The sequence below is a fragment of the Asterias rubens genome, chromosome 4, assembly GCF_902459465.1.
Source record: "Asterias rubens chromosome 4, eAstRub1.3, whole genome shotgun sequence".
In the NCBI taxonomy this organism is placed as follows: Eukaryota; Metazoa; Echinodermata; class Asteroidea; order Forcipulatida; family Asteriidae; genus Asterias; species Asterias rubens.
The window spans coordinates 9,562,642-9,584,592 of NC_047065.1; the positions used below are offsets into that span (position 1 = coordinate 9,562,642).

The 21,951-nt window shown below is 39.1% G+C and overlaps 1 protein-coding gene across 1 annotated transcript in view; it reads right to left on the reverse strand.

The window, feature by feature from the left end:
• Positions 1–4,051: 4,051 nt before the first annotated feature.
• The window catches only part of LOC117289194 (protein broad-minded-like), a 76,258-nt gene continuing 58,358 nt past the window's right edge, over positions 4,052–21,951 (reverse strand). Inside the window, exons 24-32 of the mRNA XM_033770194.1 lie at positions 21,346–21,450; positions 20,424–20,635; positions 16,923–17,057; positions 15,969–16,122; positions 15,049–15,170; positions 8,531–8,685; positions 7,673–7,813; positions 6,986–7,174; positions 4,052–6,429 (exon numbers count right to left, since the gene is read on the reverse strand). Of these exons, the coding sequence (XP_033626085.1) occupies positions 6,316–6,429; positions 6,986–7,174; positions 7,673–7,813; positions 8,531–8,685; positions 15,049–15,170; positions 15,969–16,122; positions 16,923–17,057; positions 20,424–20,635; positions 21,346–21,450 (1,327 nt within the window). The 3' untranslated portion in view covers positions 4,052–6,315. The remainder of the gene's footprint in view (positions 6,430–6,985; positions 7,175–7,672; positions 7,814–8,530; positions 8,686–15,048; positions 15,171–15,968; positions 16,123–16,922; positions 17,058–20,423; positions 20,636–21,345; positions 21,451–21,951) is intronic.

Here is a 21,951-nt window from a genome sequence, read left to right on the forward strand (position 1 = left end):
AAGTTGTTCAGGATGCTCAACTTGGTCGATTTGCACCGTCAAAACGCGATTTCCAGAGTTGACTCTTAGAAAAACAAGATGGCCGCTCTTCCCTTTTCCCTGCCCGGGGAATAAACTTTTTAATTTTCGAGCCACCCCGAAAAACTGAATTAGCGTGATTACTTCTTGCGGATACCCCACCCGAGTGTGCCGGTGCAAATTTACAAAAAAGGTTCTTTAAAAACCAAAACAACGGAAATTGTAGTGCACCTCGAGCTCTCTAGGTTTTACATTATAACTGTAATGGTCTGTTGTTGGGTTACCCGACTCTCTTCAATGGATTCAAAACTCTGCTGCAAGACTTGTTACTTATACTCGTTCACATGAACCCATTTCTAGAGCAACGTTTAGTGCAGGCCTAATTACTGAGATTACTATGAAATAGCTATAAAAGAAAAAAACACCCTTGTCACACGAAGTTATGGCTTTCTGATGCTTGATTTCGAGACCTCAAATTCTAAACTTGAGGTCTCGAAATCAAATTCTTGGAAAATTACTTCTTTCTCGAAAACTACGTCACTTCAGAGGGAGCCGTTTCTCACAATGTTTTATACTATCAGCCTCTCCACATTACTCGTTATCAAGTAAGGTTTTATGCTAATAATTATTTTGAGTATTTACCAATAGTGTCAACTGCCTTTAAATAATGTTATGTTATGTTGTGTTTATTTTTTATGTTGACGCAGTTTCCGTGTAGTGTTGAATAAATTCCGCTTTGGCGTGCCATACACGAGCGAACAAAATATTTATTTCGAGGAAACAAAATAATTATTTCGAAGGAAGAAAAAAGAAAGAAAAAAAACTATGTCCCTTTAGGGGCTCTGAAAATATGTGGTTTATTTATTGAATAATTTAATTTAATAATTATTCATAACCTGACAAGTCAAGAAATACATTTAAAGGAAAAAATAACCATCTATAAATTTAAAGTAAAAGTTCATAAAGCTCCTAGTTATTGTTAACTATATAAAGAAGAAGTTGCTTTTTGTATTTCTTCTTACAAACTCTAATTGAGGTTAATGCTGGGCTCGAAGATCTAATTTTATTCCAAAGGAGGGTGAAGTCCCTGATATCTTACAATTGAAAGGTGGAGAGTTGTCCCATGGTTGTCCTAAATTTAATTAGATGAAGTTTATCTGAAGCCCTAGTGTTGTATGTATGAATGCCAGTGTTCCTTTCAAACAGATTTCTAATATTCAATGGTAGAGATACAGCATTTTCAAAGTTATACATTAAAGCACACATATGGTATTTATAGAGATCAAATACAGATAAGGCGTTGAATTTGACGAAAAGCGGTCCAGAGTGACCTCTGGGGCCAGACCCATTAATTAATCTTAAGGATTTTTTGTGCACAACAAACAACTTACAGTATCAAGGAATGTTTTGTGGGCGTTACCCCAGGCAAGTATACAATACTGTAGACATGACAATATGGAAAGCCAAATATAAGGAGGAACATAATGTTTAAGCTTTCTAATGATGCCAAGGTTGCGGCAAATTAAAGGGAGAACTTTCCGACAATGATTTTTCCATGTAAGCTTGTCGTCAATGACGACACCCAAGAATGTACATGAATTTACCTGTTCAATAACGTTATTATTGAGGCGAATATTAACGTTTTTATCTACATATTTATTCGTAAAAACCATCGCATGTGTTTTCTTTAAGTTCAAGGATAATCTATTACACGTAAACCACTCACAACTGTTAGCTAATTCAGTGTTCATAAGGGTAACCGCATCATTTTTTTGTCCACTATCAAAAATGTTTGTATTATCTGCAAATAGGATAAATTTCAGAAGTTGGGTAGAATTACAGATGTCATTTTTAGAAATAATATGGGTCAGTGTCAACACGTCGAGTTTTGTGGCAAAGTCTGTATAGTTTCTCAAATTTAGTGTGTTTCCCATGCCGGTAGGGCTTTCTCAGTTTGATAGATACATGTACATCTAATACAAACTTAACCAATACTATTTGAGGGAGATCCGAGCACAAAGTTTTGTTATGAAAATGGTATGAATATTTGAACCTTATTAAAGGCAGTGGATACTATTGGTAGGCTCTCCATGTTCTTCGTCCTCTTTAGGAAGTACTCTTTAGTGTCCTTCTGAAAACATCATTGTAACACAGAAGAGGGACGTGTATTATTTAGCCACAAAGTGTAAATAAGCATTTTGTTTGCGTCAAGAAATTGTTTTTTAATTTTTCATAGTGGTTTACAATAACTATCTCCGTTTGCAGTGGTATGTATTTACCCATTTTCCCCACAGGTTCCTCCACACCTATTTTGAATATCATCCTACCTTTGATCTTGTTATTCTTTAATTGACTTGCATCATGGTGCAACTTGTTCTCTAATCCTACACTTCATGTTTCCCTGCATTGTTATACCATGGAGGAATAATACACAAGGAGTTTGAACAGCCCGCTAAGCCCCCACATATCAATGGATTGTCGTTGTCACCATGGATGATTAAGTTCTCTTTGTGCACAGGGTCTGTTACCGCTTTGGACTGCACAGTGGCCAACATGCCGCCAACAAGTTTTAAATACCTAAAAAATGGTTTAAAAAACGTGTTTGGACAAGACCATTATGAAGACCTCCACTGCAGTGTGCACAGTGAATGACGCCCACCCTCTATTGCTAAATCTGACTTACCCGCATCATAATGGACTGGTCTAGACACGATTTTAAGCCAAGATGGCGTCCGACTGTTTTTTCGTGAAAGTTCAGGGTTTTTTTCTGGTTAAAAATTCACACTTTTCGTAAAGTTTTTCCAATAAATTTATGTTTATATTACAGAACACACATAGTTCTAATATACATGTATCTATGGTTTATTTGCCATTTTTAAGGTATTTAAAACTTGTTGGCAGCGTGTTGGCTGCGCTCTGGACTTGTTGTCGGCTTGTTGTCGGCTTTTAGTAGAACCCTGCCGCTATGACGCACGCAATGCATGACGTAATCTTTTATCACATATTGTGCAAGCGCAAACAGAGAGACAGCTTTTGTTGCATGCGGTTAGGAAATCTGTGGCGGTACCAGACCTTTGACGTTTGATCTTCTGTTCGCTGTAACTCCTTGTGTATTATTCCTCCATGGTTATACATACAATGCATTTACCACTTTTATGGTCCAGTAATCCATCCTTTCATACCAAACATCCTTTGTCCTCACCACTTTACTCCTATTGGTTCATAGCCACCAATTGTTTCTAGAATAGAAACTTTGATTGGCTGTAATTTTCCAAATTTTTCTGGATCCTTCCCCTAATCCCTTAATCCTTTTCCCCTCTTTTTTTCTATATATGGATATGTATTTGTTTGTACTTGTTCATGCCTCTGAATAAGGTCCGGTTTGGATCGAAAGCTAAGACCATCTACCCTACTCATTATACATATATCTAACAGTAAACAAAAATAAAAAATAATAGTACAAATGATAATAAAATAAAGTAAATTAATAAATACAAAATGAAGTAAATCAATAAATTACAACTTTAAGACAGTTATTTTAGAACACAATTTAAATTCTAAACCCACTCCTGTTCTGTCAGAAGTTTGACTTCTTTCCCTTTACAAGTAATATACAATATAAACAATGTTATTAAAAATCAGATAACATCATACACATTATACAGTTTCATATAAGCCTTCACTTCTATTTTTCTATCTGGATTTTGTTAGGTGGGAAACAGAAGCGATAAGTTTGTGTACACTAATGGGAAATGTTTTACAAATGTTTTTAAGGGAACTTTGTTGTGAACAGTTTTTAGATATTTGCTCATTTTATTTATGTCCTATATGCATACTTGTTTGAGTTATGAGACCCATTTATACCTTAATTGAATTGAATTGAATTGAATTGAATGGTTTATTCGTCAAGTATATAAAAATACATGAAATTTACAATCCTATTGTACAGCAACATATAAAATATTAAAATGTAAAATTGCACAAGAATTACCACAATACTACATAAACAATAACCTTAATGTAAGTTAAAAAAATGAAAGTTTATATAAAAAAAAAAAAAAAAAAAAACCAAACAAACAAACAAACAAACAAACAAACAGTCAAACGCTAAAGCATGATTGGGTAGTGGACCCCCTCCCCAAATTAAAAGAGGCCAAATTGCACAGGAGATGCCAGAAAATCAAATAAAACAATAATAAACAATTAAGACAGTACATAGGGCTGGATGCATTGCAGTTATCTAATAAAATCACAGTTAAAATTATTTATAGCAATAGGTAAAAATGAGTTCTTGAACCTGTTAGTCTTAAGGCTTAGTTGACGGATCCTACCAGATTTGTTGTGAACAATCAGTGGGTAAAGGGGATGTGTGTTGTCAGACAAAATACAGTGGAACTTACTCATAAGTCTATTCTTAACTAATTCCTGAAGACCGTCATTATCTGAACCAATAATCCTACTGGCTTGTTTGGTAATGCGAACTAGTTTTTGCCTATTAAAAACTGAAAGTGAATTAAACCAAGTGATTGCACAAAAAGTCAACAAGGATAACTAAGTTTCACAAGGATAAGAGTTGCAATCTGGAGCATTCAATGGCAAAAATATTCAAGCAAGGGGCCATTCAATGTTAAAAAGTTTTGATCTTTTTTCGAAATTGTGGGTGACTATTGACTATTATGAATTGACTATTATGAATGGCCCCACCATAGCCAAGCATGCAAACCCAACCACACACTGGTAACACAATAGCCAAGCATGCAACCCAACCACATGCTGGTAACACAATGACTGGAGGCTGGTGCACCACACCAAGCTACCAGGACACTTCCATGAAAAGAACAACTGTATACATTAAGAGGCAGTTATGTGGATAAAGTACTGTAGATCCAACTCCTTCACATACAAGTGTGGCTAGAATTCCTTTATTGACCAGTGTGGCTAACTCTGCTATTAACGAGTGTGGCTAACTCCTTTATTGACCAGTGTGGCTAAGACCCCGTTTACACTAGATCCCAAAAGCCGGATCAGACCCGGATCAAATCCGGCAAGGTGGATTAACGGCTAGTGTAAACGCAAAAATGCCGGGCCAAACCCGGGTCCGTATCCAGCAATTTCAATCCACCTTTCGAGGAGGGTTGAATCCGGCAATTGGTGGATTAAGGTCCGGCAATGTGGATTCAAATACAGGTGTAAACGCAAAGGTGGATTAGACACGGCAATTCGAGGTGGCCATTTCCGGTTTCGTTGGGAGTGGCGCGCTTTTCTCTACTGTGCGTGTGTGAAACGTTTTGTTGTTTTCAGCGTCCCTAAATACATACATTGCTACCTTCTGAGCTTGCTTTGTTGCTGTATTTGGTTTAAGTTGCTATCTATTCTACCTCCATTGTCATTGTTGTCTGAAACATTTACACGTTTTAGAGGAGTAAATCAAATGATTTTCGAGAGTGAACTTTTTGAAATATCCCAACAATCTTGACAACTTTATCTCGTTTGAGAAGTTGTACACACGTTCTCATTATTGCGTTCGAACAAATAATTTGCAACGTTACCATATAACGAGATCGAGCACATGTACAAATGTTTGGGTACGAAAACTAGGTTTTGTCAGGTTCCCTGAACGACATTATAATAACATGTCTGATCAATTGCTAAAACTTAATTGGTGCCAGACTGATTTACTCGACGCTCCGGCCGAGTACAAGAATCTTCACATAATACTTTTCGTTTTCGCCAATAATTACAGATCGCTCCGTCATTTATCTTTGTTGATGTACTTGTACCTTGAAGAAAATATGGTGTGCTAAAATCGTGACCATTGAGCTCTTTCCGAGGAGCGGTGACGTCAGTGCCAATAATCATTCTGTTCAAAAGTGTAATCGGAGCCGGATTAAGCACTGGTGTAAACTCGACACTTGATCGTGATCTGCGGTCGTAAAAAGATGCAGAATGTCAATCCACCTTTCTGGATCTAGTGTAAACGCGGTCTTACTCCTTTATTGACCAGTGAATACCAACTCTTTTATTGACCAGTGTTGCCAACTCTTTTATTAACCAGTGTGGCTAACTTTGACCAACTCATGTACTGACAAACTTACTATTCATATTTATATTTATAGTTACTCTACCAGTGGCCAATTTAATAACCGACCAGTGTGGCTACTTTCTGCATAAAGTGCATTAAACATCTTGATCAGTGTGATTGCATGCCAAGAATAGCTACATGTATGATAAATAACTTGAGTCTTTTATCCTGTTAATTTTAGTTGCCGTTTGAGCTTGAAATAAAACTTGACTGCATCATGCTTGATGAAGGTTCTTCATGTCTGGCAGTACTGTACTTCGGTACTTCTTCTCAAGCTTGGTCATATAGTCAACATGCAGCCTGACATGAAAGCCTTCAATACTGTTTTCCTGTAATATTAACCAAATACATGTGTCAATGCCTTAGATTAAGTCGAGTAACCATAACTTCTGTTACTGAAACAATACAAATTAAAATATAAATTGCAGGTTCTTCAAAGTTATTTGAAAGGTTGACAAAAGGATATGGTTTAAAGGCAGTGGACACTATTGGTAATAACTCAAAATAATTATTGGCATAAAACCTTTCTTGGTGATGAGTAATGGGGAGAGGTTGATGGTATAAAACATTGTGAGAAACGGCTCCCCCTGAAGTGCCATAGTTTTCAAGAAAGAAGTAATTTTCCATGAATTTGATTTCGAGACCTCATATTTAGAACATGAGGTCTTAAAATCAACCATCTAAACGCACACAACTATGTGTGACAAGGGTTATTTTTCTTTCATTTGTATCTCGCAACTTCTATGACCGATTGAGCTCAATTTTTCACAGGTTTGTTATTTTATGCATATGTTGAGATACACCATCTGTGAAGGCTAGTCTTTGACAATTACCAATAGTGTCCACTGCCTTTAAGACATTAAAATGTTTTGATTGATTGCTCACCTTCAAGAATACCTGCAGTTGTTGTGTCTGTGTATGCAACAAAAGTCTTTGCTGAAGAAAATGTAGTACAGCAACACACATATAAACTTGGTAATCGACACCCATCACAATGCAGAGTGCTATGTACTGGCTAATATCTGTCCAGTCCAAGTAGTTCCAGAAACATTGACGTAGCCATTGCTGGCAAATCTAAACATAAAAGTGACATACAAGTAAACAAGCAAGAGAATTGGAAGTTCAATCCACTGCAAGAGCACTACTTTCAAAGTCAAACTAACATGGGCCTAATTTCATGGCTCTGCTTATTGCCAAATTATACGATTATGATCACGATTCCCCGCTACGTGCAAGTGCCGAATTTCTGTGCTAGCCCTGTAAGCGTAGAATACCTAGTAACGAACGCGGAGTATGCACGCGCAGAAGCCAAACACACCGCTAACCCGTGAAATACGCTTGCCGTAAGCACAGAATTCCCTACTTGCGCAAGCGCCGATTATGTGCTTCTGGTAAGCAGAGCCACGAAAGTGGGCCAAGATCTACAGTAAATACAATGATTATGCTATGCGCATCCATGATTGAAACTACATATTGTGCAATACAAATTCATAAACCCTGTTAATGCAGGTTCAAACTTCAAGAAAAAAAGAAAGAGACAAAAAGAAGAGACAAAACAAGGGAGAAACCTACCTGTGAAGGAGTATAACCAGACATCCTGAAGGCTGTGTAGACATGTGGTACTTCAGTCTGCAAGATAAGCTCCACATTATGCCCTGTCCTTGAAAACACTGGATGAATACCACTGGATGCAATATCCAACTGAACATGTTCCTTCATTCACACACAAATAAAATAATGAAATTACTCAACATCTGATTTATATGAAATGATAACTTTGGCTAATTTAATTCCATGTTTGGAAGAAAAAAGAGATACAATAACATGCTAGCAGAGATTTAAGATCAGTCACAGGAATAAATGGATGTCTGTATTTCAAATAAAAAGTTGCATATCAACAAGCCGAACCACTCCCCCCCCCCCCCCCCCCCCCCAAAAAAGAGAAAAATTATACAAACATAATAGATATTAAAGTCGATATTAAAGCTGAATTGTGAAAGGCGCGGCTACATGATCGTGGACTAGACATGGAAGGGCAGCCAGCCACATTAACCCATTAAGAAAACAGAGCACAGCCAGAGATCGAAAGTGATTCTTCCGAGGGAGGAAAACCGCATGGTCTGGGAAACCTTCGTGGTACAGCAGAGAACCAACGCACATATCTCAACGCACAACTCAACTCACATACATGTATGGCCTCGGCTGGGTATCTAACCAGGGTCACCTTGCTTTCCGCCGAGCCAACCGTGCCCCCCCATAATGATACTTCATTATGTCAAATAAAATAAAAACAAAGAAGTCCGTTGGTGCAGAACCATACCAGTTCGATCCACTCACCCCGGTTGGCCTAGCCCTTTTCACACGAGAACAGAAAACCATTAATAAAATACTCAAATAACTCACATAAAAAAGCACACAAATTAAACTTACCGAAGCATGAAGGCGAGCCATGCTCAAGTAGCCAGATGACAAAATACAAAAACACTTCTGAAGAAGATTCCACGCTTTGTCACGGTTACCAGAGTGTAGCAAAAAGATGGTAGCAACAAACCAATCAAAACCCATGTAATCACCTTTCAGAAAGCCTTAACACACAATCAATGACATTGGTCAAGGAAAACCATTACATTATGAATGCATATTAACATATATATTTGTTTCCATTTCATTTAAAAATAAGACAAATGATGTACATGTAACAAAGACAGAAGTCAGACAGGAATTTTAATTTCTGCTCCTAGCGGCTTTGGTAGCCATTTTGAAAAATGGCCGCAAAAGCCACTTTTGTCTCTATGATGTGAGCTATGAGGCTATGATACTGTTTAACTGGTCTGCAACGGTCAATTTGGCAACCATTTTTCAAAATGGTCGCCAAATGGCACTTTTGTCTCTATTATTATGCAAAATCTTCTCAAGCGTGATCTTCTTTTGGGCTACGATACTGGTCTGCAAAGGTGTGGCAACTATTAATAAGTGACTACGCACTTTGTAAGGATAGAGGAGTCATTTTGGCGGCTAGTTTTTCAATATGGCTGCAAAAATGGCCGCCAAAAGCCATTTTTGTCTCTACATTATTATGCAAAATCTTCTTAAATGTGAGCTTCTATGCAGCTTGGAAACTGTTTAACTGGTCTGCAAAGGTGTTGGCAACTATTAATAAGTGACTACATACTTTCTTTAAATAAGGGGTCAATATATTGGCAACCATTTTTCAAAATGGCCGCCAAAATCCACTTTTGTCTCTATATTATTATGCAAAATCGTCTTAAATGTGAGCTTCTATGCGGCTTGGAAACTGTTTAACTGGTCTGCAAAGTTACTGGGTCAACGCATCGTCATGGCCACACTCTGGATCTGGTTATCACCCGGATAGATGAACATGTAGTCGCTGACATTGAGATAGTTCGAGGTCTTCCCTCAGATCACCATGCCGTCAAATGCCAGCTCGATTTATCTCGACTCTGTCCGATAAACTTTGTCTGATAAAGAAGCTGGTTTAGTCTTGGGAATTGCGCAAAGTAGACATTCTCAAGTTCAACAAGGATATTGAACAATCAGCTTTAGCTACTAATCCTGTTGCTGATTTTCATCAATTTGTTGCATGCTTTGAACTGATTCTTAGCGAAATGTTGGATCGTCATGCTCCATTGAAGTCCAGACTGACAATTGCACCATGGTACACTGACGACCTGCAAGTAAGCAAGGTGAAACGTCGCCAACTTAAACGTGCTTGGATTGCTTCTGGACATGCCATTGATAAGCAACTCTTCGTTGACCAATGTAAAAAGTACAGAAGAATGTTGGAGCAAGCTAAATGCAGGTACTACAGGGCCAAGGTGGTTGGCTGTGACACGGCAATTGTTTCAGCTTGTTGACACCTTTTTTTAAGCTACCCCCGTCAAGCGTCAAGTACTCCCTCCGCATGACTGTGCACAGACTCTAGCTAAAGACTTCGCATACTTCTTTTTTACAAAGACCAAGAATCTCTCCAGCAACCTTGACATTACACTACAACCTACCACATCTGTTGACATTTCAGAATTGTGTAAGCATACCTTCAGCAACCGAAAGTGAAGTCCGAAAAGTCATCAGTGAATCTAAAGTCATGTCCACTCATCCTGCTTCCCGCAACAGTCATGAAACAGTGTTTAGATTCGCTTGTTCCCAGCATAAAGTGTATTGTCAACCAATCATTGACAACCAGAGTTGTGCCACCAGAACTGAAAATTGCTAGAGTCGTGCCCTTGATTAAGAAACCATCTCTTGATGTCGAACACCTCAACAGTCTGATATCAAATTTGAAATTCTTGTTCAAAACCATAGAACGGGTTGCATCTTCACAGTTGAATGCCTACATACAGCAACGCAGTCTGTATGTACAGAGACAATCAGCCTATCGTAGATTTCATTCAACTGAGACAGCGCTGCATGGTTCGCGTCCACAACGATCTTCTTCAGGAAGCCATTTTAATGCTTCTTGATTTCTCTTCGGCATTCGACACAATAACCATAACATTCTAATTAAACGCCTGCATTGCCAATACGGAATTTCGAATATCGCACTTGATTGGTTTGCATCTTACATTCAAGGCCATTGCAGTATGTAGATATCTCCGGTGTCCCATCAATAGAATTACCTCTTGAAGAGAGCATTCCACAGGGTTCCGTACTCGGACCTTGTTCACAATGTATTCTGCTTCGATCAACGACATCATCAACAGTCACGGAGTACGTCACATGAGTTACACAGATGATACTCAGCTGTATGTGATTTTGTATCCTTCTTCGCGATTGGAAGCCATCACAACAATTTAAAGATGTGTCCGCGACATCAAAGCTTGGGCAGTTCAAAACAAAATGGCCTTAAACGATTCAAAGACTGAGGTTGTTCATCTGAGTTCTCGATTTTTAATAGTTCCCTCGCAACCACAAATCATCATTCGAGAATCACCTGTTGCTACAACAAATTCTGTAAGAGATTTAGCTGTCATCATTGATAGCACTTTGGCAATGAAAGAACATGTCCGCTCCGTCACGAAATCATCTTCTTTTGCTCGTCATAAAATTAGTCAGATTCGTAAATACCTGGACAAGAAGGCATCGGAACGACTGATACATGCTTTTGTAACGTCTCGTTTAGGCTACTGTAATAGTTTACTATTTGGTCTTCCTGCCAGTGATATTGCTTAGTTGCAGAGAATTCAAAACTCAGCTGCGAGACTTGTCTCAAGAACTAAATAACGGGATCACATACAGCCTGTGCTCTTCAGTCTGCACTGGTTTCCCGTGGCACATAGAATCAAATTCAAACTCCTGCTACTAACATATAAAATTCTCCATGAGCTCGCTCCTGTTTATCTGAGTGAGATGATAACTGTACAATGTATACCAACTGAATCCTTGTCCAAGAATCGTCTGTACCAACCAGTAAAAGGACGCACTGCTTTTTATGGGGATCGAGCATTCTCATAGTCAGCCCCAAGTCTATGGAACTCTCTACCGGAACACAAACAAGCATCAAATTCACTGGATCAATTTAAGACAATCCTGAAGACTTATCTTTTTAAGCTGGCTTTTAGCTAAGTACATTGCCAACTCCAAACAGCATGTGAATGTTTTTCTCCTGAGGGACATTTTTTTGTAATTGTTATTGTAACTTTAAAATGTTTTCATTTGTGGGTTATTTTCATATCTTTTTAACTTGTTGGCGTGTTGTTTTAAATTATTAAGTACATTGATTTTCCTGGGGTTGATTTTATAGAGAGTTAGGGCTAGTCTTATCTCAAATTTGGACAAACTCGCCCTAATTTTTAAGACTGGCCATACGTTTTAATATCTCTTTGGACTAGTCTTAAAAGGACTGGTCCTGACTCTTTGCGGGATTGACCCCTGATACGATATAATTGTAAATGTTTTTAATGATGGACACCTTTTTAAAGTATTGTAAGTTTAACCATAGAGAAATGTGTCCTTTTTCTATGGTTTAACTAATGTTTTTATAGTAGTGCTTTTTCCATAACTTTAAAAATTTTGCGGTTTGTGGTTTTAATTATTTGCTGGTCCATTTTTGCGGCTTATATTTTTAGAAATCTTTTATGCTCTTTGGTTATTTCTGCCTCTTGTTTGCAGCTATTTTTAATGTGTACAGCGCCTTGGGGTCCAGTCATGGATGTAAGGCGCTTTATAAGTGTGTATTATTATTATTATTACTCTCTTGTCTCTGCTATAAGAACCAGGTCGTGTGCATACAGCATGTCCCAGGCAACTCGCCTCGAGTCTCACTTGACACCACATCCAAACAGTAGCAAACACCAGAGGGCTCAGTGCCAAGCCATGATGTACAACGACCTTCACCTCAAGACTCCTACTATCCCCTGTGCCTGTCCTCGCAATCGTACTACATGTAGCACCAAAGCACAACATCATCACTGCTCTCGTCAGTCATTCCTTCACACCCCGCTTCCTTGGAACCTGGTCAAAAGCCTTCTCAAGATAAATAAATCCGAGGTATAGCTTCTTATTCCTGGCCAGAAATTTTTCCTACAGCTGTCGCACAATGAAATTGGCATCAGTAGTTCCTCTCCCGGCATAAAGCCAAACTGCATCTCATCAATCTCCACCTGCTTCTTCAGCCATACCTTAAGTACTCTCTCCCACACATTCATTGCCTGATCCAGGATCTTGATTGCCCTGAAAGAGCCACACTCAGGTCACCCGTGCACTTGAACAGGGAAAACAAGATGCTCTTCTGCCAATCTGTGGGAATGTCTCCTTCTGCCAAAATGCCGTCAACCACTGTAAACCGACACCTGTAGAGGCCTTCAACATCTCACCAACCATGACACTCCGGATAGACCAGCGGCCTTCCCAGATTTGGTATGCTCAACTTTCCACCTCCCTGTCTCACTCATTCTCCACATTGGGCAACCGCTCCATGTATTTTCTCAACACCTCCTACACACCTTCACAATCCGCCAGGATGCTACAATCGTCATCATTGACACAGGTCGCACCTGTCACATCCTGCCGCTCCTTTGCCATCTGCTTGGCAATCTTAAAGAAATGCCTTCTACCCTCACCACTCTGTAGATCCACTGCAAACTCCCTTGTCTTGGCATCATGTGCTATCCACACATGTCTCTATGATATCGGCTTTGCCTCAAGAATTGAGCACTGACCTCCTAGTAAGAGATTGCAGACCATGCCTTCAGTACAGTGTGTGCAACACGCTAAGAAAATGATCAAGAACAATTCAAAGGTTTCATCAAAGAATGTCTCATGGAAAGGTCAAACCTTCAATGATGTGATCCATCCAGTAAGCTGAAGCTGTTTAAACGCTCTACTAAACCAACCACCAGGAACGGTAAGCAGCCGATAACTCACTAAATCTGACCTGGCACTCTTCTCGATGCTCTATATTGATAGTCAAAAAGATACGGAAACATGGAAGAATTTTTTCGACACAAGAACCAAGCATTTCCTCCAGCACTCTATGATGGCAGAAACCTGTATCTTGATACCAAAAGTGATCGTCTTGTGTGCTTGGAATAATTTAGTGAGGAACACTCTGAGGCTCCTATATGACAAGCAGTGAAGTTCTTGATGGATTACATGTAGTTATTGTGCAGGTGATAAGGTATGCTGCTGCTAATGTAGGAACTTGCTAAGAAATATGCAAACAGTACCTTCATTCCAAACATTTACCTCACAATTTCATAAAGCGTCACGTGTCGATCTGGTATGCGATATATATATATATTGACAGTTCCCTGACAGGTACAGCTAGAACAAAGAGTGGGAAGGGCATACACAGACGTGCAGTTGCAGAAACTGCCATACCAAGAATTGGCAAGAACGTCTTTGTGTAGACAGCAACAAGACAGAGCTCTTCAGATTCCTGTCTTATGCTTCTTCTCATGTCATTTGACATGTTTGATCTTGAGGATAAACAACTTGTCATTACTGATGGGGAAACGGTACAGAGCAAACCACCACTACAGGATATTACTTCGCTCTCACCATCTAGTCACAAAGAGGCGGATAATCATATGCTGTTGCATGTAGGCCCTGCAGCTCATCACAACCATACAAAATACTCATCTGGACTGTAGATAGTATTACCGTTGTTATGATCTTTGCTGGTCTGTAGCACAATGTCTAGAACCAGGAGCTGAACTCTGGCTACAGTATGTGCAACTGGGAAGAGTTTTAGGTACTCGACGGCTCACTCAATCACACATGGCCTTGGACCCAACCAATTCAAGCATGAGCACTTCCAATGTGCCACTCGATTAGCGGCTGTAAAACTGAAATTTGATGAAAAGTTGCTAAATACCCCTTTAAGATGCAAAATATCGCTTTAATATGCTTTTAACATTGCTTGAATTATTACACAATCATTTCAGAAGATGTTAAGTACCTATTAATGACATTTATAAATTCTGGTGTTGATTTGTAAGCAAATGTGCCCCTAAAACAGTAGTATTTGGCGGCCATTTTCCAAAGAGGCCACCACGGCCCCCAGGGATGGAATTTGCAATGGCTAAATATCCATTTTTATGCAGAATACTCTTCTCTACATCTGTGCCAAATTTTATGCTTTTATCACAAAATGCACGATAGGTTAGCTATTCAGTTAAAGTTTCAGCACAGTTTGCTATTTTTTATATTTTTTTGTGCACATTTTTAACCTCTGGTTGGTAAGTTGTTTGCAACAGCTAATTCTATTTTCGTATTACTAAAAAATTGACACATCAACCAGCACAATTCGTATCATGAATTACTTAAGGCCACACTTATTTATGGCCACACTTCTGCTTAAAATGACCTTCATAACTGCATTTAATTATTTCCTTCAAAGCAAATTAAGTTGAAGACAATTAATACAAGTACATGTACATGTAGCATGTACGTGTATAACAAACGGACTACATGTAGGTAAAGGATACGCATGTCAGAAGTGATGCTCCTTTGGTGTCTGCTGAGATAATATTGACTTGTTTTTAGCAGTAGGTTTAGGCTTTCAGTAGACTCATTACTGTTGTTGAGTACCTTCAAGTGTTGTCCGTATCTTTACAAAATGCAGGGAAAAAAGGAAGTATTGAACCATTTGGAAACCATGCTTAGCACTTAAAAGAACAGAAAAGAGTAAAATCATTTCCATCCTCTAGTTTTTCACAAACACAATATAAAGTTAACCTGTTTCAATTATATGAAGTGTCCATAGATCAGTGTCTAATGAAAACAGTTATCCTTTTGTAAGCTCATTTAGATTGTGGCAATTAAAAAAGCAAAAATTATAATTTGAACTAAAAACATGTTTCTAGTGTGGTTTACTTAATGATTTCTAAATAATACAGAATTAATCAGAACAAAACCCATTATTCTCATGACTGACATAAAATGTGCATACACACAAGACCAGGGCCCAATTTCATGGCTCTGCTTACCACCAAATTCTTCGCTTACGATCACGATTCTTCGCTTACATGTACATGCAAGCTAGCCTTGTAAGTGTAGAATGCCTAGTAAGGTGGAGTACGCACGCGCAGAAGCCAAAATTCGCCGCGAACCCGTGAAATATGCTTGCCGTAAGCACAGAATTTCCTGTTTCCGTAAGCGCAGATTCTGTGCTTACGGTGAGCAGAGCCATAAATTGGCCCCTGATTCTTTTTAATTCAACATTTCTTTTTGACAATTTACATGTATGATACAGATTTTTGAGAAAACTTTACAGTTATTTTGTTTAAACGCCAAAAACAGAAGTTGTTCTGAAACGTGAAATACTAAATATTTTTTTTACAGATCATGTACAGATGAAAAGTTAGTGACCAATATCCTGAGAAATCTGACCCCCAAAAAGACGTACCTGATAACCATTTTGATGCCAATGATATGTAATGAAGATAGCTTCTGTGCCTTGAGGGTGCTGTCTGATATCTTACAAGACTTGCTCGGAAACATCTCATTGTGAGGAATCAGAAGTTGTGCAGTTATAGCATCATCCAATAACTCAGCTAATACTACATTGGATAACAAAAAAAAAACACTTATTCAAATAAAAACAAACAACAGCACGGATTAGTTGATTGGACAGAAGGTGTATCTTTGGTAAAAGTATATTATAAGGGAATGTTTTGATAAAAAACAAATAACGAATGGTTATGAATGCAATGGTGCAAATATTTTCATGAGTTGATAGAATGTTCTATTCAACAAGGCGGAGCCGAGTTGAAGGGAACATCCCATCTTTCAAAGAATGAAAAAACCCATTGATTACAAGTACATGTAGATCTTTGTCAATTTGATTTGAGGAAACAACTTTTAAAACAAACAAATCATACAATATCAATGGGAGATTTTTTAGATGCTGGCGACAGCAGACATACATGTAACGCTCCTTTTTTTGCTGCTATGAGCGTGCTCGCACATGCTCAGTAATGCGCACGTATGTCTCCCGTTGTTACATGACATCTTTTTCATTTGGTTCGGCTTTTTGTTACTATTGCGATCTTTACTGCTATTTCAAAGACACGCATACACAATGTGGTACGCTCCATGCAAAACCAAAAATGCACAATGAATGACAAAGCATGCAATGATACGTTTATTTGCTATCACGTGATGGACAATCCTCCAATCCATGCTTGGAATGGGTGTTATATAAAATTAAATATTCCATGACAAGATTTAGAATTGGGATTTGTGAGTGGTTAAGCTTGAAATTTGTATGAATGGAAATACTCGATAACATATAAAATTGCAATTTTATTTGTAATGATCAATGAGAACACATCCCATTCTATGCTGCTGATTAATTTACCTTTATTAGACAAAGAGTGGGGTTTTCTTGTCAGGCAGGTCAAGAAGTGCTGTTGACATTCGTCCAGCCAAGTCTCAGCATCAGAAAAAGATTTCAATGGAGTCTTACGGCTTAGAAACTGGCTCAGTTCACTTTCTGTAAATGAAGGTAAATTTCTTAATTCACCAACAATTAAAAAGTTTTTCCTGGTCAGTTTTTGCAGTGAAGTTTAAACGTCACATTATAACATTTCACATGAAATTAATAACTCATCAAAACAGTAATTTAATTTCACTTTAGGCACACGCGAAAGTCTAGCTGACGGGCAGTGTTTAAACAAATACTGATGCCTCAGAGATGACTATAAACTGTAATTATTAAGGTTGTGTGTCAAGTTTCCATTTGTTCAACCATCAGGCAACCTTGGTCTAGCATACACAAGATGTAGAAGTGACCACTCACAGGCCCGAGGGGGAATAGACGTACACTAGTTACCGAATTATGCCAGTCAATATGTGTTTCATAACACAGCTCGGTCTTAAATGTGAAATAAGAACAGAAATCTGGAAAAGAAAGGAAGTTCTGTAGTTGCTGTTCACGGTTAAAGTCAAAAGAGGGCGCTGCAACCAGGCACTATTTTCAAAGACTATGTGCCCGCTCAGGAACTAGTACCCGCAAAACATGCGCGCGCGATCACTAGACTGTATTAGTTCAGACTATATTAGACCGTGTTTCAGCCAACCAGAATACAGAACAAGCGAGAGGTGTGTTATGACGTGCATTAGTTCAGAAAGAATTGACCTAAAATGCAAGATGAGTAGTACTAAAATGCACGCTTAATGAAGTAGGCTATGAAATGGTTTGATGCAAGACTCCAATATGCATATCAAACAGCAAGGATCTACATGTACATGTACTTGAATGCTGTACAAAACACATTATATATTTATATATAATATATTATGCTTTCATTGTCTATTGCCAACATAAGCAATACCAAAACTTTCTATAATGACAATGATTCAGCATGTCGGTTTTAAGGCTGATGTCCGGTCTGTTCTTGGTTGGCCTGCTTTCTCCTTATGGCTCTTCTCCTTCGCGTCCCTTGCATTGACTCTTAGTAGTTCCATGTCATTCGACACGATGCGACGCCACGTCTTGCAAAGTTGGCCATTGGGTGTGGGCCCACCCACACATACGTTGGTACACCTCTTGACCAAGAAGGTATCCTCCTTTCTCTCCACATGGCCAAACCACCTCTCCTCCTCAGCTCCTCACTTGACAGCCAGAGACACCTCACACATCCACCTGATCACTCTCAAGTAACTCTTCCTAACTCGAGATAAGACTAGTCTTAAGTCTTTGTGAAATCCACCCCTGGCCCTTCATCTTTATGGGTGGCGCCTTGGATGTCAAAAATGGGGCCAGCTCCCTGAACTTCTGCATCTGATCCTTCCTCAGCACCCAGCATGTCACACAGGTAGCAGAACGACTCCACCGTCTCATTTGTGTCGCCGCAGACCTCCATACCCACTTTTCTCTCCCCCTGCACACCTTCACTATTCGTCTTGATGTTACCATCCTCATACTTGACACAGCTCGCACCAGACACATCCACCCGCTCCTTTGCCATCTGCTTGGCAATCTTAAAGAAGTGCCTTCTACCCTCACCACTCTGTAGATCCGCTGCAAACTCCCTTCTCTTGGTATCTTGTGACATCCACACCTGAGTTCACCTCCCTGAATCACAGCTCTCTTTGTGGCAGCCTCGAAACCACCCCAACCATTTGATCCCAGAAAGAATCCTTCTGTTTCTGTAAGCTCCCACCAAGCCACCTTTCACTACCTCCCTTCCACCTTTACTCCTGCATACAGCACACATCCACTCTCCTCCTCACCATCGCATCAACCACCTCCCCAGATCTCCTCGACATGCTGCCAATTATCCACATTGCCACAGTCAAACTCTGACCTTCCCTTCTGTTCTGACGCCCCCCCTTAGGTCGTCGGTTGCATAACCATCGTTAATATCTTCAGCTTGGCCTTCTCCTCCACCATTCTGTTTGACGTAGGCTGGTGGGGCAGCTCACTGACTACATGTACATGAGGCTGTACCCTGCCTATTCATATTTCTAGCCATAGTTTGAACATAGAGCAAGGAACAGAAGGAGTTACAACTAGTCGTCTTCAAAGGTTCCATGTGTGTTACCGCAGGCATATAACGACCAGCGCTAATCGGGTGCACATCTGTGGGTGCATTTCCTAACGAGCGAAGTATAAAGAACTAGCTACCCAGTTATGCCACAGAAAAATACACAGATTGCATTGCATGTAAGCGCCTTCTCAACCAACGACATACGGCAAGGATGATTTTAGCTATGAATAACAACATTTCAATGATTTTGGCAAACAAAAATGCAATAGGAATTACTTCTTTGTAGTATTCTTATAAACCAAATAAAAATCAGTTGAATAATTACGGCTCTCTCAATCTTCTTAAACAAAAATATCCAACGCGAAATTGTATAAAAGTAAACATTTTAAAAAATGTCATTTTGTATTCCCCTTTTTCAGTTTATGTCTAATTGTGTCTACCGTTCAAATGCATATCCCCCGCTAGGAAAAGCGTTTGCAAACAATCTCAATTCGTTTTCAACGGCCGGAGACCAACATTCTTTTCATGATAAAACAATCAATACCACATATTTCATCATTTTCCCAATCAGCAAAACCTAACAAATGTCATAATTCATCACAGGAAAGGCCGATTTGTTTGCTTCAAAATTCAGTCAAAAGCTCATAGTCTACAGTTTCTAATGTAGCATTGTGCGCATGCAACGTAGGTGAAATTGTTTACTGCACAGGCGTTGAACTTGTGTGTTGCTACTTTACCCATCCACTGATACCAGCGACGGCAGCGAAAGGCGGTAACACACATGGGGTACAAAGAGCTTGCTGCGGTCGGAATGTGTCACAGCCTTTTACAGGCGCTGCGATTCACATCCATAGTGTTTCCACTGGAGGTGGATGCAGCACTAATCGGATTTATTTGAGCTTCGGGGATTAAGACTTGTAACTCCTTCTGTTCCTTGCTCTATGGTTTAAATAATGGAGCAAAGTTTTACAGCAGGATGCATGCCCTTCCTGATGCCAACCACAAGAAGACTCCTACATCACGCTGTGGGAGTGCTGATCATATCAGGTTTGAAGTCAGAGTTTTCCTTCTCCTAGAAAATGATTGTCTACTCAAAATCCATGAAGCAACCAAGAGACTAGGGTATCACTTCTGCTTTTGGAATCTGATCATAAACTGGAAAAGCCATGAATCTTATGTTTCAAATTTCCAAAGACGCACACATACTACATCATACACAAGTTTAAGTCACTTTCTCTTCATTAGTACATGAACAAACATAAACAGAAAATGACTGACTACTGAGAGTGTTCTTGACTAACTAGATAGTAAACTCTGATACTCTGAATATTGCATAGGAGTTGCATGTTCTATTCAGTCAAACCTACCTTGCTTACTACTAGGGGATCTTGTAACACTAGAAGTATACTCCTTGGGTACTGGTAGAGTATAGAACAGAGGCCAGGGATATGGGTCACTAGCATCCTTTAGCAAGGTGTGCGGTGGAAGAAGTCTTTCTGTTGGTCCACCAATGACATTGGTTCTCACTAGTAAATGGTTACGCTCGATGGACAGTAAGTCAATCACAATGGCTGAATCACTGAAGTAAAATTACATTCCATCAGGTCAAAATTATTAATCAAATCACCACACTTTGCCATTTTTTTTAAATTTTATATATGATAACAATGACATAATACAATTATTATATTTGTTTAAAGTTATGCTGAAATGTGTTTGAAACACTTCCAGAAACATTTAGATTCATTCACTCATTGTTAACAATGTAGCAAGGTATGCATAGGAATTTTTCTGTTATGGCCCAGGCAAACAAGGATATCAATTTAAATTTTACTTCACCAAGTGGAGCTCAAATATTTCTACTGTGGAATAATGACACATCAAACAGTATTTCAGATTGTTTCACAGTGAAGTGCAACTGTTATTCCAAGTTGAACCCAAGTTGATTGAATATATTAGTAGGTTCAATATTCAATAGTGATGCTTAAAAATGAAAACATTTATCAATAATTTCATGCTTATCTTGTCAAGGCAGTTTTAAAATATGATGCAGTTAATTAAATGCCACCAAACGGACATCAAGGACCGTCACATATTAAACATTGACACTGATTTGCATAGCATCAAGCAGGTGACCCTTCTGAGGTTGTAGAGCATCAGAAGAAACGTAACTCACAGTAACCATACAAGTGTCAGCTAACAGTGTCAAAGCTTGGTGTATTCACCAAGCTGTAAACATGCACTTTTAGCTAAGCACAAAGCAAATAAAAGCTATGACCATGTACATACCCATTACGGTTTGCCTCCTGAGCATGTAAAAGCACATCCCAGATGTGGTACTGAGTCTCCAATAACAACAATGAATCTAAGCATGATGTCATAACAGTCAGAAGCCTAAAAGACAAATGAGAATAGTTAATGACAAGATGTTGTCAGAACTACAATAACAATAAGATAGCAGTTTAAGAATAACAGTTTAAGAGAATAGTCAAATGCGCCAGGCAGCAGCTCTGACCCTCTCTCGAAATTTTCACTTATGGACTCAAGTTGTAAAGGTTAATGACTCCTACTCAAGACCATCTTCACTATCATCTGGAGTACCACAAGGTTCAGTCATGGGACCGCTGGAATTCATCCTCTACACTGGCCCTCGAGGTGGCATCATCAGGGCACATCAAGATGTTCACCACGCAGTATACGCTGACGACACACAGCTTTACACCATACTTAAGCAGAGTGAGCACACTGAGTCCATGAAGCAGCTATCAGACTGTGTTGCTGATATTCAGACATGGTCAAGCCAGGACAGTCTGCAGCTAAATTCATCTAAGACTGAAGTACCCCATGTCACCTCACAGTTCCGAACAGCACAACCTATTGCACACATCTCCGTTG